Raw genomic sequence first — 17,303 nt, forward strand, 5'->3', positions numbered from 1 at the left:
CTTAAATCCCAAAAATACAACACTTCAACTAGTTAATAAAGATTCCGATAGATGGCGAGCCGCTATCAAAGGCATCGTTGCATCGGTCAGCAAAAGCATTGCAGCAATGGCAGCTGTCAGTGTGACGACAAATTGCAAAAAGCAGGAGCCAATAATTACCATATTATTACTATACATAACGTGCGTTTTATGGTGTCAGGTAATAAGTACATTAAACCCCTTGCGAGGCACATCTGGCTCGTTAAAAATAGCTCAATTGTTGATACAACAGAGGCAGAGCAGCTCGTGCAAGATTACAATTTACAGCAATACGATAGCAAATATCTCTAAACTAATTTCAGTACAAGGTAGGCCAGTGATTAGTGGGACCGAATAAGCTCAAGAACGTACACACTTGCGTCTATATTGGTTCCAAAATTTGATGAGAAAATTAAGTCTGGGAAATCCGCAGCCTCACTCCTGGGTAATTATTGAATGCTAGTGACTGTATTTCCAACTATTCATAATGTACACTACAGAATCTTATATATAAGTCATGTCATTATTCCTAAGTAAGCGTTGTTCAAGTAAGAGTTATGTGTGGAATTTCACTGTAAATGGGAGCTTTCCACACCCACAGGTACGCACGAATCCATGTTTAACCCTCCTCTTGAGGGTCAAAAGGTTATCCGACACTTACTCTTCGCATGTCAGCGGAAAGTACATTTCATGGTCCTTTCAATAAAGCCATAAAAATGCTAGGTCACCGCTGAAACAAAAAAGTTTTTCAATCGCTCCGTCAGACCATATCCTCAGAAAATGTCTAAAATCTGCCTGTGCCCCATTGACCTTTGACCTGTGACCTTCCACTTTCGGCACAGTGATGGCTTTTCCTACCATGATGCTATACACCGGACTATCACGCGACCTAGGTCGAGCCGTTTAGATTTGTGCCGCAATCTGCATTTCCTCCCTATACCTTAAGTTAAGGGGTGAATGTTCCTTCTTTTACACTCTTGACCTTTGACACTTTGACCCCCACTTCGACATCGCAACTCGTTTTCGGATTACCCCCCCACGTCCCAATATCGTGACCGTACTTCGAGCGGTTAAGATTTGTGCCCAACTGTGACGGACGGACGGACGGAACGACGGACGGACGGCCGGACGACGGACGGACGATCATGCGATTCTACAGCTGCAGGACGACGGACGGACGATCATGCGATTCTCACAAGCTGCACCTGACTACGTCAGAATGAGCTAAAAATACAGCTTATATTATAATACAAACCTCGACTGAAGTTTTCGTTACATCATTTGAGCTGGTAGCAACATTTTGGCTTGACATTATCCACTCAGAATATGGTCAAGATAATCTTTTTCAGATTCATCTTTCTTGATAAAGTTTTCGTAGCCTGACCCAGATCGAAATGCACATTGTAGTTGTTTTCAGGCAGGATGCAAAATTTTAATGCGCTGTCACCGATTCACATAGTGTTTTGTGATCGTCCAGAGAAAAGCACCCCACTTCTGCTGGTTGCTTGTAAAATGGAATTTTTTCTTCTCGAGATCTGACACATCAAAGTTAAACTGTGGAGCTTCTTTAGTCGTGCTTTGTTCTTGCTCTATTATTACCATTATTACTATTAATAGTATTACTAGAAGTAATACCACAGTGTGTAGCTGGTGCTGAATTGGTGGGCGCCAATACTTAGTGCTGAATCAGTACTTATGCCTATGGCAGTTATGCAATGTTGATCAATCCTGTGTCTGCGGGACTATCCGGCTTTCAGCTACCGTGTCGCACGCGTCCTAGATCTTCGGACTTCGAGTTTGGGCACATTTTACCGGTTTTTCACAGCTGTATATTTCGCCGTTGTTGAATTTCTCTTGCGTTTCGCATGATTGACGGAGCAGTTCTTCAGTGATTCTCATGCAATAGCGATGTTTCATGTTTATAAACATTGATGTCATATGCGCACATGCGGAGTTTAACGGTTCGGGTTGGCAGCAAGCAGATGCGTGATATTGTTCGATACAAGCACACGCATGCACGCACGTACGCACGCACATGTACTTGCACACACACTCATGCACGCACGTACGCACGCACGCACATCTACGTGCACATGCACGCACGCACGTGTACCTGCACACACACACACGTATGCACGCATGCACACATGTGTACCTGCACACGCACGCACGCATGCACGCACAAACGTGTACCTGCACACGCGCACGCACGCACGTGTACATTCACACACACAGACGCACGCACGCATGCACGCACGTGTAAGTTCACACGCACGCACGCACGCACGTGTATGTGCACACACGCGGACGCACGCACGCATGCACGCACGTGTAAGTTCACACGCACGCACGCACGCACGCACGTGTATGTGCACACACACGGACGCACGCACGCACGTGTACGTGCACACACAGACGCACGCACGTGTACGTGCTGTGCACGTGTACGTGCACACACATGAGCGAACGCACGCGTGCACGTGTACGTGCACACGCACGCACACACTCATGCACGCACGTGTACGTGCACACGCACGTGTACGTGCCCACGCACATGTAAGTTCACACGCACGCATGCACGCACGTGTACGTGTACACGCACGCACGCACGCACGTGTACGTGCACTACATAAACAGCGCTTTCTATCAGAACATGTGGTCATTCATCTGTAAATGTCAAGCAGCGCGCTTCGTTTCTGCCAACCACAACACATAACAAATACACGTGAACTGATCTATGACGTCACGTGAAACATCGCTATTAGACCTGCGCGATGGCATGTGCATATGTTTGCTAATGAATTAGACTCGCTAAAATTCGAGACTGTTCGCTGGCAGCAATTGATCCGTGCGCCGGTCTTTTGATTTGGCGCACGGATCAATAGCTGCCAGCGCGTGATACTTTCATAGGACGTTCCCGCGGTCGCGTGCCCCTTGTCGCGGAACTGCGCGCAAGAACCGCGCTTAGCGGGCAGGATCAACACCTCTTAGGCGACGCTTCTCTGGTATCCGGTCTCTCATCTGGGTTCTCTTATTATACGCTCGATTTCGTATATATACGCGAGTGATAGTACCAAACACTATCTATGGTGTATAACCACATACGCAACGCATGTATGCAGGGGCGTCACAGCCATAGGGCTGCTGTAGAATAACGCTACGGGCTCCCAGCCTAAAGGGCATAAAATAATCAAAAATCTAAAGGGTAAATAGCATTTTAGAGCGTCTAGATTTAAAAATTGTCTGGGGGGAGAACCCCCAGACCCCCCCTTCACACTTCTTACCTACGCCACTCGTGCCGTGCGCCTGTGGCATGCAACATGAACAACATGAATGGCATGCGCAACAACTGCTAGGACTAATAGCGCATACGAACAGGTGTCCGATGCTTGGACGAATATCCACATCGTACAACTTACAGTTACAGCGACTTTTTGAGACGAATGCAACCAAATTTATGAATTCGCCACCATGTTGTATCATTCCGATTGTGACTAAAATCCGCAATGGATCGAACAAGGGAAATTAAACGATCTGCGGTCCTCATGTAAACCACCCCTACATCCGAGAACATGTCATCTAACGTTTTTACAAATGGCCCAGACATTTGTGAACATCGTTCCACTTGCTTTGGTGTAATTGCCGTGAGAGCCATCGTGCGGCTATTGTACTATTTTTATAGTATTTTCTAGCAAGTCTTTTCCGTTTTGGGTTTTCCGTGTCTCTCTTCCGTTGAGCATGCGCAGTGTAAACATGGCGGATAAACAATCGTGGAAAGCTGCTTGGAAAGTTGATATGCTGTGAGAATTAGCAGATTATACCATGAATTAAGAGATACATTCTAGTATAGTCGCTGGATAATTTCTGCTGCCAAACAACTGTGCGCTATCAGGGGTTGAAATTAGCGTATCCCGATATCCGCGGGATACTAGATTCTTGTGTTGGATACCAGATTTCAATGCTTGGTATCCGGCCGGGATAGTAAAAAAAAAATTCGCCAAAATCGGGATAGTAGATGTTGAGTTATCAACTTTATACGACAGCACATCTGAGTGAGTGCGCGCGATCTGAGCGGGCTCAGGCACCCTTTTGCACACTAGCGTTATACAGCAGGCATAGCATATTTGCAAGATATTGTTGCAAGAATCCGATGTTGATCATAAATGTGATGTGTATACATTGTATCAAGCGAACCAAACAATGCGTCTAGACAATACGTCTGCAGTGTACTATGGAGGCGTATGTAAAATGAACGTGAGCTTTTGAAGTGAAAATGAGAATTTTGAAGGCAAACAATTGTTGAAATTACTATCCAAAAAATGGGATACCAGATCTTTGGGGGGGATACCAGATTTCAATACCTGGTATCCCGAATGGATACCATAATAAAAATCTAATTTTGACCCCTGGCTATAGCTGTGTGCTATGTGCGCCGTGAAATGGGTGCACAGTTGTAGTGTAATTGTGTGTAAGAACAGAAAAAAAAATAAGAATAGAGGGATGTAGTTCCCAACTGCCGCTTCACCGTATATTATTTACTCACTAAAAGCACGTACAAATCACACAGGGTAAAAATAAAGGTTGCGCGTTACACAGTAAATTTAGAAACAGACGAGGGTGAGAGCGAGAGCCTCGTGTCTCTCGTGCGGGCTGTTTTATACCCCCTCTTGCAAGCTGAGCCGTGATGCCACTACCAAATATGCTTCTTCCAATCACTGCTGGAAGGCATAGGGTCCGTTATTAGCGCCTATGGACAGTTCTAAGGTGATGACGGAATGAATGGCCATTGGCGAGTTGGGGGTGGAGATGTTTTACGTAGATGGCCGACGGGGTATGACATAGGGCTGATGGCACATTGCGGCCATTTAGTAAGAGAGGCGATATAGAGATAGCTTTAATAAATGTGTAAGGTGTGGGTTTAAGATGCTACGGCACGAAAAGACGACCCGCGCTAATGGGCAGTAATGTGGTTATAGTGTCCAGTTTGCAATAAAGCTATAGCGCAAACTACATGGGGCTAGTGTGCAGCGTGAAACGAACGGTGTGTGCGGTTGCACCCTGGTTGTCTATTAGCAGCTGTTTATGTGTCCAGCAGTCCGGAGATAGATCGTTGCTTCTAGCCAGCTGGTATGGTGTAAAATTAGCATGTGTGTGAGCTGGTATTGGATGCTTTCGCGGAATGACATTAGCGTTGCTACACTAGTTTAGAAGCAGGACAACTGTGAGTTAGCGTTCAACTTCATTCAGCGTTCAGCGTTCAGCTATATTTCAAACAAGGCAAGTCAAAGGTGGTAATAGAATAGTTTTATTTGAGATATATACAGAGTTATTTATCTAGATCTGCAGAGGTTTATTGTATGGAAGGGTGTCAGGCTGTATAGACAATCGGTCGCACAGCCTGGTCGGGCTAACCCATACTCATACCCTAACCCATACTCAGACTACGAATTTTATATGGTATTAACTATTAAACTAGCGCGCGCCAGGCCCGCGCCAAATTTTTGCAGTGTGTACATGCTATCCCGCTCCAAATACGCACTGGCCCGCTCCAATTTGGCGCCGCAAATGAAGGAGGGCCAGGCCCGGGATAACTTGGCCCGGGATAAGTTATCCTGCACCAAGCTGGGAGTGTACGCAACAATTAAGCGGGCCAGATCCGGTGCTAAATCGCAATACGCATGCGCATAGGCTATGCCATAGCCTTATTTAGGTCACGTAATTGTACGCTCACTGTACCTCACTGTTTGCGGGTTTTCGTGGAGAGCTGAATTGAGAACTGATGACTCATTTAATGTATGATCAAATATGCTGTCTGTACGCTATGATTTGGTGCGCGTCAGGCCCGGGCCTGGCGCGCTAGTTTAATACCATATCAAATTTTGCAGTCTGTACGGGTTATCAGTCATTGACCCCCAGAAACGATAACCTAGCCCAGCATGCGGTGCTACGCAACGCGCCTGTGTTAAGTGTTGGAACAGTACGATATGATCAGAAGTAGATAATAGGGAAGGAGTGTGACTTCAATAAACATGAGAAAATCGTCAATTACTAGCCTTTTAATACCTACGATTTACTAAGCGTAACTCAACCAACTTGAGGCTTTATTATTTTTTTGGCAAGCGAGCCACACCGCATCGCCGAGGGCGCAAGAGTGTGCAAGAGTCGTTAGTAGCTGCCTATTGTTTCAAGTTAGGCAGGTTATGGAGTCGATCTGCTGCCAACAGAATGGAGAATCGTGTCGTACGTTTTAGTCTGTATCTCCGGATTGCGGGTGTATACGAGGAAACGATTTCGCACGATGCTAGGCGAATGTAATGTGTACGATTTGAGCTCAAGTTGGTTGAGTTACGCGTAGTAAATCGTAGGTATTCTAAGGCTAGTAAATAACGAATTTCCCTTGTTTATTGAAATCACACTCCTTTCCTATTATCTACTCCTGGTATATATGGATATTGAAATTTTTAAGAGGAGACTCGTGGTTGTTGGTAGCTAATGTTTGAGTCATCAAATCACCGATGTTGAATCCGGAATATAAAATTCACATTCTGGTAGTTGATTTGTTTTTGCAGGACATATTTTACCAGATCCATATTGCTAGTTTTATTAGCAACTATTTGGTAAACAAAAACACGAAACATTTTTACATTGTTGAGCCCGTGTAATAAAGAACATTTGCATCCTTTATCGGTCTTGCAAGATCAATAGCATGAACCGTAATCTCTGATCAGGCATACCTTGTCTGATTGGGTCAACAATCATCACATTTGGTGCAATAACAAATGGACATAAAATATTACTATACAATCAATACAAAAAGTACTATACAGTGGACCCCTGAGATACGAACGGCTGGACATGCGAATTTTCAAGATACGAACAACCTCCCGTTGGACGTTATGTATTCGACAAACGAATAAAATTAACATACGAACTTCTTACGAATCAGTCAATCAGGGCATAGGCCTAGTGTGCGTTCTTTCGGTGAGTCAGTTTAAGTACGTGACTTACTGGATGTGGTTGTGCTGTCGTTATTGCACTTGCTGTACGTCCTATATAGGGTTCGACATGCGAATTTTTCGAGATGTTAACAAATATGTGGAACGATTTAATTTTGTATCTCGGGGGTCCACTGTACAATCAGAGCAAAGGTTGTTAGCAAGTGCTACTCAATTGTCTGATTCACTAAATTTCGTTGAAATTGTGCTTTCGTAAACTGACATTTACACATGTTGGCCCTAACTCATAATTGTATTTTACATGTTTTATGCAGATATGACTTGCTACGGTGGTGCGATACTGTGGAGTAAGGAACACAGAAGCAACACCGCTGCGTGATGACGGTGATGGTAAAGATGATGATTAGCTGACAGCATTTGTGACAGCAGATCAGCACATTCTCTTATAACTGTACTACGTATAGCGAGTAAAAACAAGTGAACAGTGCTTATAGGAACCGTGTACAGATTTGCATTCCAAAAACGTTGTGAAAATTAATAAAGTTTAAAGATGAATCGCAAAAGAACTCTGCCAGATGTGTATAGACACCGGAAAAAGATTTGCGGGGGACGAGGAGTGAGTGATGTCCAAGGGCCAAATGAAGAGAATGAAACAGAAGTCAGACCAGGTATTTCACTGATTACATACTACATTAATTATTGCAATATATCTGTAAGGTGGCACCATATGGTTGAAATCAGGAGCTGATCAGAGGTAGTATCATCCCTTGAAGAAATCCTTCACTGACGTATGTTTTAGTTGACTCTAAAATGAATGAGCTGCTTTATTTGAAAATGAAGAACCAGCAATTAAGAATGTGAGGCTATTTCAAATTCTGTATCTAATTAAAAGTTATCATTTAATAAGTCAATTATTTACTAGTTGAAATCAAATTATAAACAATGTAATTAATTTACAAAACCAGTAAAAAGTTAACATTGCCATTGGATATGCATCAGAAGTACATAATAAAGAGATCCTATTATGGTCAGATATAATATTTTTATGAATAGAATTTTCACGATATAATTTAAATGAAGTCTTATCCAGTACATACTATTATTTACTTATTTACCTAGTATTACTGTGTCAACAGTTGTACCTACAACAATGTGTATTGGAAAGCCTTGATTTTTCTGTGTATTCTCAACTATAATGTTGAAATGTGAAAATCAATGTGGGATATTCTCATTTAGCTTACCGTGCTAGGAATATCCTGACATGAAACTTCATGTATCTGACAGTGACAGTGTATGCCATGCTTTGCATGCTGTATCTTTGTTATATTTGATTAGTGATGACTAAACAATGATCTTTTCACCCTATGCATGACATATACATACACCATATTTTATTTTAGTCACTTCCATTTAAATGTTTTCCCAATACATTAATTTTGTTGAGCTTAGGATTAGTTTATCATTTTAATGTTATGATCTGGTGTCAAGCATATATATTGTTATGTAGGGTTCCATGTCTTCATTACCAGTCTGGTAATGTGAGCGAAATATCTATACAGTGCAGTAATAGAACAGCAGGTTGTGTGTTACTGCATGTGTGCATATGTGCGTGCGTGTGCGATGTACTTAGTTCAGAGCTAACTGAAAATAACTTGTGTGTATGCTGCATTCAGTGATGAGCTTTGCTTGCGTGGCTGTTCTGCTGTCGTGTCTATAGAAGGTTTTGTAAGGCTGACACAGCCAGTTGCGCAATTTGAGGCCTGAATGAGAGTTATGTGAGCTAACATGTTTACCGTAGACATTATCAGTGACTCAGTGGGGTTATTCATGTAAATTTGAATGATAGTTTTTACAACAATTTATATGAAAACAGAAGTTTTACCTTAGATAGGTATTTTAAATTCTTAAAATAGATATTGCCTGTAAAATATCTAGGTATATTTTCTTAGTTATTTTAAATCTTTGACTGAATAGTAAAATTTCCACATTTACTAACATGATTTGATTGATTTCACACGTCTGTATATTCGGGGGGGGGGTCCTGGTTCTTTTGATGTCCAAAGACCCAGAAATTGTATTGAAATACATATTGGCTGTACCAGGATATACTGACGTATCTGTACCAGGTTCATGTCATGTACGTGTTTATAATTTATATGCCATTTATATGAAAATATCTGCATGTTGCATAGGTACAGCTAGCTTGTAGACAGAGTGCATGAATGAGTGTCCATTCAGTTCAACTGTTGTTTCTATCTGAGAGCTTGTTCTGTTATTCATATGTGATGTACAGCTAGTTAGTTGCGGGTTACCGACCAGCTAGCAGCAAACGCTGGTTATATCACACTCCCTGCAAGATTTGTGAGAGTTCATCTCTAGTTGAGTAAAACTGGTTCCAAATATATTTATATACGTGTCTGTAGCTGTAATTGTGGAGACGCTATGATTATAAATGGAAATACATAAACCTACACGAGAGCATGTAGAAAGAATGCCAATACTAAAAATGCCTTTCCATTCATTGTATGCATTCCGTTCATCCAACGGTTGGAATTTAGACTTCATTCCATCATCAAATTAGACTTAGACTCTACATTAATGTGCTAAACAAGGACTGATACTATAGACATTTAATTATCCCGAAAATTTTGGAACGCAATCATGTTACACCTACTCGACATAGGCCACGTAAGGTTCGCCTATGTTATGCATGTTCTGTCTATGTCTTGTTTGTTTAACGTGCGCTTAGAGCATGGCCACTGGCTAGAACATTAGGGTTTTTCGTATGGTCAGCATTGTGTCTTTTCTGGCAGAGCCTGCGAGGGATGCGCAAGCTTCACTGCAGTACCTACACAATCTATTTCCTATCGACAAATTCGAGGGTCGGCTGCCTCCAATCATCCTGAGACACCAGCTCTACAGTCTGTCGCCCAACAGGACGGAGCTTGACCAGCAGCTGGTAAGCGCTACAATCTGTCCCCATCAGCAGCTAGTAAGCCCTACAGTCTGTCCCCATCTCAGATTTACCCCCTTCATCTTCCCATCATTCTCAACTTTCTGGTGATTTTCTTTCCATTTTCGAATGGTTTCCCCTCGACTGTCAGCACGTGATTTTTTCTCGACCTTCACGTGTTTATCCCTCGACCTTCACGTGTTTATCCCTTGATCTTCCCGCGTGATTTACTCTCTGACATGATTTTCATGATTTTCTTTTGACAGTCTCGTGATATTCGCTTAGATCTTCCCATAATATTCATCTCCCGAATTCCTAAGCGCTGTTGTCAATGCTTTTTGAAAGGCTATTCCTCCCCTGATCATCAGGGAGGTATACATACATACATACATACAGGGAGGTATAACTTGGAACAAGCTGGGGTAACGGTGTTTCTAAAAGCTCGCTGAACTCTAAATGGCGCGATATGAAACGATATGATATGTAATTACCGTATATGATCACGTAATAACCGTGGGCGCCTATAAGCCGCACCTCAATTTGAATCGGGTAGCCAAGTATTGCGCCTAGTATATTTCCCCTCACGGTATGGCGCACTTGTAAACCGCAGAGCAAATACAGGGTTGAAATCTGAGGCCAAATTTGCAGTTATTACGCGAGTATATACGGTAAATGATTGCTGCCTCTATAATGTACACGGTGCAGTAGCAAGCAGAACTGCTTGTGAGAAAAAAAGACGCATACACACACGCATGCACACACAGAGAGAGAGAGAGAGAGTGAGAGTGAGAGTGAGAGTGAGAGTGAGAGTGAGAGTGAGAGTGAGAGTGAGAGTGAGAGTGCAGAGTGACGAGTGGAGAGAGAGAGAGAGAGAAGAAGAGAGAGAGAGAGAGAGAGAGAGCGAGAGAGAGAGAGAGTGAGGCTATAACGGGTGAGACAGCCAGCTAAAATAAGGCTATAGACGTTTGTGTACGAACCCTCTGACTGTGCTCTCCTCTGCAGAACGATATCATCAAGAAAGGGGAGGTGCGGCTATTCAAGCTTGGGACCATCCCTGACGAATTCGCCTTGGTTTTTACCGAAGAATATAGGGAGCACGTGCGAAAGTTCACGTCACGGCTGTGGGACGTTCCAAAAACAACAATAGGTATGAAGTCTTGTGCGAATGTGTATTGCTGTTGTGTACATACATCTTATACTAGTGACCACTCAACTCAATGTCGCTGTGTTCCAGTTCATGTGAACTTCTTTGCAGTAGTTTTGGGAGAGGATATTTAGAAAACAATTGTACTGTAAGTTTGGCTAGGTTAGGGGCTGTTACAGCTGTATGAATTTACGAATAGATTCGTCATTGGTTCGTATACATGTATCATTACATACGCACAAGTTCCGGTGTATTTTTAGCTCATCTGACACAGTCAGATGCAGCTTGAATCGCATCGAGCCGTGCGTGCGTGCGTCGGCCGTCCTGTCCGCGTCCGTGCCTCCGTCCGTCGTGCGTCAACCGGTTGAGCACAAATCTTAACCGCTCGACGTACGGTACGATATTCGGGACGTTCGGGGGGGGGGGGGTAATCTGAAAACGAGTTGGGATGTCGAAGCTGGGGGTCAAAGGTCAAGAGGTGTAAAAGAAGGGGAACATTCCCTCCTTAATTTAAGGTATAGGGAGGAAATGCAGGAACATTGGCGGCACAAATCTAAACGGGCTCGACCTACGGCTCGTGATAGTGCCGGTGTATAGCATCATGGTAGGAAAAACTCACCTGTACGAAATTGGAGGTACACAGGTCAAAGGTCAAGGGGCCAGGGGCAGATTTTTAGACATTTTCTGAGGACATGGTCTGACAGAGCGATTGAAAAACTTTTTTGGGTTTCAGGCGGTGACCTAACCGCTTTTTATGTGGGCTTTGATTGAAAGGACCATGAAATGGGCTTTCCACTGACGGTGCGAAGAGTAAAGTGTCTGATAACCTTTTGACCCTCAAGAGGAGGGTTAAACAATGGATTTGTTGACTGTTAACAAAGGAACTGAACTGCTTTTGCTATTAGAGCAAAGCTATTCATATCAGAGGTGCTTCACCCGCCTCTACCCCAACCCTCCCCACCACCACCACTCCAGTCGCGGCTCGACGCATATCCATGATACCGTTATATATAGCAAAGTCATTAAAGCTACACAGCTAGTATCTTTATTACTGGTACTACCGGTATACAGCAAAGCCTATCAACGCGGTGGCGGGAGGGCGCACTTGATTCGGTTGCCAGTGAGTTTATCAGAAGAATAGCCGGCTACAGTACACGTCAGTTGAGCGCTGTCGCTCTGCGGCACTTGTTAAAAGGTGCTTGAGCTAGATTCATGAAGGAAGCAAGTGCGTAGTTGTCGAATCTGACTTTTGGTTCTATACCCATGTCTTTGTACGTTTTTTTCTGTCACTCGAACAACTTTCCAACTTTGCTTCGTACCTATGCCAAACAAGGGCATCTAAAATGAATAAGAATGGGTAGAAGTAATGTGGATCACACACGCTTTTTGGCATACAAAAAATGCAATGTCGTTCATCGTTGTAATTAGTAATAATATACCTTGATGAACTCGCTATATATGATGTACCCATGTTAGCTGACATAAAAAAGTGAGACTGCCTGTTGGTTCATTCTCCTTATTTTTTGAATCAGGAAATAGTAGAGGCCCTTGTAAGTATAGTTGTACACGTCTGTGTGACCGGTTTATTTCTGATAACCATGTTTGTTAGCCAATTATCTTCCACCCTTGTTATCACCTCTCCCCCTCTCCAAGCCCTGCTCCATCGACTATCACTCTCTCTCACTCTCCTCTCTATCTCTCTCTCACTCTCCTCTCTATCTCTCTCTCCTCTCCTGTCTATCTCTTTCCTCTCTATCTCTCTATCTCTCTCTCTCTCTCTCTCTCTCTCTCTCTCTCTCTCTCTCTCTCTCTCTCTTCTCTCGCTCCTCTCTCTTTCTCCTCTCTCTCCTCTCTCTCTTCTCTCTCTCATCTCCTCTCCTCTCCTCTCTCTCCTCTCTTTCCTCTCTCTCTCTCCCCTCTCTTTCCTCTCTCTTTCCTCTCTCTTTCCTCTCTCTCTCTCGCTCTCCTCTCTCTCGTATCTCTGCTCTCTCTCTCTCTCTCTCTCTCTCGTCTCTCTCTCTTTCTCTTTCTCTCTCTCTCTCTCTTCTCGCTCTCGCCTCTCTCTCCTCTCTCTCTCTCTCTCGATTGCGCGCTCTCGCTCTCATTCTCCTCTCTCTCTATCTCTCTCTCCTCTCATCTCTTTCCTCTCTCTCCTCTCTCTCCTCTTTCTTCTCTCTTCCTTTCTCCTCTCTCTCTCTCTCTCCTCTCCTCTCTCTCTCCTCTCTCTCGTCTCTCGCTCCCCTCTCTCCCTCTCGTCTCTCGCTTCGCTCTCTTCTCTCTCTCTCTGCATCTTCGGGTGACGGGCGCACCGGTAGATGGCCTGAGTGCCCCCCCCCCGCCCGATCGAAGCGGGAGGCGTATGCGGTAAGCGGCATGACGTGTGTGGAGGATTGAGGGTGTGTCAGTCGCGGGGCGGAGAAATGTATTACTGTCAAGAATGTTCTTGCGGTAACAACTTGTTGTTAGAGGTGGACGCTCTCTCTCTCTCACTCTCCCTCTTGCTCTCTCTGCGCCGTCTCTCCTGCTCATCTCTTCTTCTCATGCTCTCCTCTCCTCTCTTCCTCTCTCGCTCGCATCTCCTCTTCTGCCTCTCTGCGCCTCTCTCCTCTCTCCCTGCTCTTCCTCTGCTCCTCTCCTCTCTCTCTCTCTCCTCTCCTCTCTTTGCTTGTCCTCTTTCCTACCTCTGCTCACGCTTCTCCTCTCCCTCTCTCTCCTCGCTCGCTCTCCTCTCTTGCTCTCTCTCCTCTCGCTCTCATCTCATCACGCCTCCTCTCCTCCTCTGCATCTCCTTTCTCTCCTCTCTCCCTGCGCTCGTACTTTCTTTTCCTCTTTCTCTCCTCATCACCTTTCCTCTCCCTCTCTCTCCTCTCCCTCTCTCTCTCTTGCCTCTCCTCTCTCGTGCTCTCTCTCTCGTCCCCCCGCCTTCTCTCTCCTCTCATCTCCTTTCTCTCCTCTCTCCCTTTCCTCTCTCTCCTCTCTCTCTCTCTCTCTTTGCACAACCCTGCTGCTGATCAATATCATAATAGATGGAGCCTTGCTGATGTTTTAAGGGTTACAGAATGTGGGACACTGCGGCAGTTATACTGCTGCTGCAGGCAGACAGGCAGTGCAGCGTGCGAGAGCAGCGCAGGAAGCAGCGCTTATTTGACGAACAGTCACCTGTGGTGCCGTGTGCGCGTGTTTGTGCGCGGGCTTGTGGTGTGTGTGTGTGTGTGTGTGCTGTGTGTGTGATGTGGTGTGTGGTGTTGTGTGTGTGTGTATGTATGGTGTGTATGTGTGTGTGTGTGTGTGTATGTATGTGTGTGTGTATGTATGTATGTGTGTGTGTGTGTGTGCGCGTGCGTATGCGGCGTGCATGCGTGCGTGTGTGAGCGTGTATGTGTGATGCTAGGGTTGAGTGAATCCTATCGTATCACGATGCGCTAGTACTGTTGTTCTCACCGGATAGTTCGTATGCTGTATGTGTTGCTGATGCAATATGGCTTTGTGGTCGTAACTATACCCACTACGTACACCTGGCGTCCTGGCCTCTGTTTTTTTATTCTTTACATGCAGGATTTTTCTTGTTTGGAATATGATAACTGCAACTTTTAAGTGATTTCCTAGCTTACATGCAGCTGCTCTAGCTCTCTCACCGTTTTTCTATTCCCCTCCATACACAGATGCACGCAAACGCGCACATACGCGCGCACACACGTGGATACACGCACGCAGGATTATGTCTGTGCTCCATGTGTGGGGTTGTTCTGCTTTCACAGCGTTACTGCTTTCACAGCGTTACTGCATCTGGAGCTTTTCTTCTGGTTCCTGTTATCAATATGCTACGGCGCCGGCAGACGAAGCATACAAGGTCGCGGTGAGCACAGGCACTTGAGCGTTTCAATAAAATATAATGCTAAATAAATACGAAAATCTCTTTACTACCAAAGTCTTAATCGTTAATGTTTTTCTACTCTCTTTCGCGCCTATTATTGCCGAAAATTTCCTATAAATGCCGTCCAAATGCTCCTCTGCAACACACAAGTACACTGCACGCACGCTGCTGTGCACAAACAACTAGAATATAGAGGAGCGGCTGAGGAGCATATATTCTAGTTGTTTATTAGTGTATATATATATTATATCTGTAGTAGGGCTGAGAGGGTCTATGTCCCCGGGGTACTGCTGGAACGTACCTGGTACCTATATTATATGCCGGACCGCTACTCGCCTACTCCGCTAACGAGTCTAGGAGTCGCCTACGCCCTACTCCCTAACCCTAATCACGAACCGAACCCTGAACCCTAAACGCGCCTATACTATACGTATACCGGACCGGACCCAGGGTATGTTCCGGCAGTACCCTGGGGGACATAGACCCTATGAGCTGTAGTAGGAGCATATGTTCTAGAATATTCTATATTCTAGTTGTTTGAAGTAAAGTAAGGATTAGAGGATACTTGAGACCGTCTGCCACTTTTAATGTCATAGCAGTGTGAGTGTGGCCAATATTATTTCGGTGATATAATGTTGTTTTGTCACAGTAATTTCACACAACGCGTTTACATTCGCAGATAAATTCCTTGACTTGGCAATCGGTAGCTGTCTGGATGTAAGTCTAACACGGGATGACATGATCAATGAACTCGGATTCCAAGAAAATGAGATCAAGTAAGGCAAGGTTTGCAGCATGCACTGCTATAATTATCGCGATCATTGCAGCATTATATACATTCCCCCTATCACAAACATCCCCCTTTCTGCATTGCAAATGGGCGTGGGCATGTCTACCAGAGTATGTCATAACTGTAACTCTGATTTGATTCTTATTGCCCATGTACAATTTACCATAGGTTCATGTATACCATGCTACAGCAGGCTGGGTGGGATAGCACCATGTAACCACAGATGTACAGTAGTGTGCTTTTATAAGACATTTTAGAAAAGCGGTCTGGACTAGTGGTGCCCCCGGACGCCCCGTCCTTGTGCAAACCGAAGGTTTGAGTTAATATCTGCAGCGGCACGCTCCCCCTACTGGCCATTTTTACAAGACAGGGATAAATCATACAAGAATCACGTGGGAATTCGACTACTCTCAATTCGTGCCCAATAGTGACCGACTTGACACAGCGTTTGCTGGTAAGCATGTCATGGTAGCATCGTTGAAAATTTTTGGGAATGAAAAGCGCACGAAAAACTATAATAAAACTTAAATAACCCTAATTACCTCAATGACTACGCCCACCGCATGCCACTCACGATGTTTACTCGGTGACGTGGCCCTCCCAAATCCCATTGGTTGATACAAACCATGTGCCTCAAACTCCTCAATGACGCTACAGTGTTGTCAAAGCACATCCATAATACACAAACCCAATGATCTTCAATAGCCGAACGCCTAGAGCACAGACGACACGGCTGAAATGTCGTTGGATCGAATCCCATCTGTTTTTTAATTATTTTCCTGTTTTCTGTATTTTTCTATGTTTATCCATTTAACTATTTTTTTCCAATTAACGCAAATATTTACATGATTTATTTACAACAATTTAATAACAACAAATAATTTTGTTTTGTTTATAGGGTTAGGGTTAGGGTCACAATGCACCATAAAACAGGAGTTTGAGGCACGTGATTTGTATCAACTAATGGGATTTGGGAGCTATGCAGGCCCTAGCTGCGTGTGTGTAACACAGCTGTATATTTCGCCGTCGTTGAATTTCTCTTGCGTTTCGCGTGATTGACGGAGCAGTTCTTCAGTGATTCTCATGCAATAGCGATGTTTCATGTTTATAAACATTGACGTCATATGCGCACATGCGGAGTTGCATATGTTTGCTAGTGAATTAGACCCGCTAAAATTCGAGACTGTTCGCTGGCAGCAATTGATCCGTGCGCCGGCCTTTCGATTTGGCGCACGGATCAATAGCTGCCAGCGCAGGATACTTTCGTAGGACGTTCCCGCGGTCGCGTGCGCCTTGCCGCAAGATCCGCGCTCAGCGGGCAGGATCAACACCTCTCAGGCGACGCTTCTGTGGTATCCGGTCTCTCATCTGGGTCAGGGGCTGTCTGGGGTTTAAAAATGTTTATGCCTCGTTAGCAATGATCAATTTCTTTTGCCATATACTATATACGAAATACAACCTTTATATAATCTAATCTTACTATAATTTGGCGAATGTTGTATGTATGTATGTATGTATGTATGTATGTATGTATCTTACTATAATTTGGCGAATGTTGTATGTATGTA

At 44.4% G+C, this 17,303-nt stretch overlaps 2 protein-coding genes across 5 annotated transcripts in view; one reads left to right on the plus strand and one right to left on the minus strand.

Moving 5' to 3' along the window:
* The window catches only part of LOC106809262 (decapping and exoribonuclease protein-like), a 21,327-nt gene extending 19,974 nt beyond the window's left edge, over positions 1 to 1,353 (minus strand). For all 3 annotated transcript variants that reach the window (XR_001393863.1, XM_014812273.1, XM_014812272.1), the window contains exon 1: positions 1,274 to 1,353. The gene's annotated coding sequence lies outside the window, so the exon portion shown is untranslated. The remainder of the gene's footprint in view (positions 1 to 1,273) is intronic.
* The window catches only part of LOC106809261 (serine/threonine-protein kinase 19-like), a 36,976-nt gene that overhangs the window by 6,496 nt on the left and 13,177 nt on the right, over positions 1 to 17,303 (plus strand). Inside the window, exons 1-5 of one of the 2 annotated variants that reach the window (XM_014812271.1) lie at positions 4,814 to 5,306; positions 7,289 to 7,642; positions 9,788 to 9,933; positions 10,930 to 11,074; positions 15,625 to 15,721. In XM_014812271.1, the coding sequence (XP_014667757.1) occupies positions 7,525 to 7,642; positions 9,788 to 9,933; positions 10,930 to 11,074; positions 15,625 to 15,721 (506 nt within the window). In that variant the 5' untranslated portion in view covers positions 4,814 to 5,306; positions 7,289 to 7,524. Of the gene's footprint in view, positions 1 to 4,813; positions 5,307 to 7,288; positions 7,643 to 9,787; positions 9,934 to 10,929; positions 11,075 to 15,624; positions 15,722 to 17,303 lie in introns of those variants that run through there. The other variant, XM_014812270.1, reaches the window with a different exon arrangement.

The sequence above is a fragment of the Priapulus caudatus genome, unplaced genomic scaffold (assembly GCF_000485595.1).
Source record: "Priapulus caudatus unplaced genomic scaffold, Priapulus_caudatus-5.0.1 Scaffold340, whole genome shotgun sequence".
Lineage (NCBI taxonomy): Eukaryota > Metazoa > Priapulida > Priapulimorpha > Priapulimorphida > Priapulidae > Priapulus > Priapulus caudatus.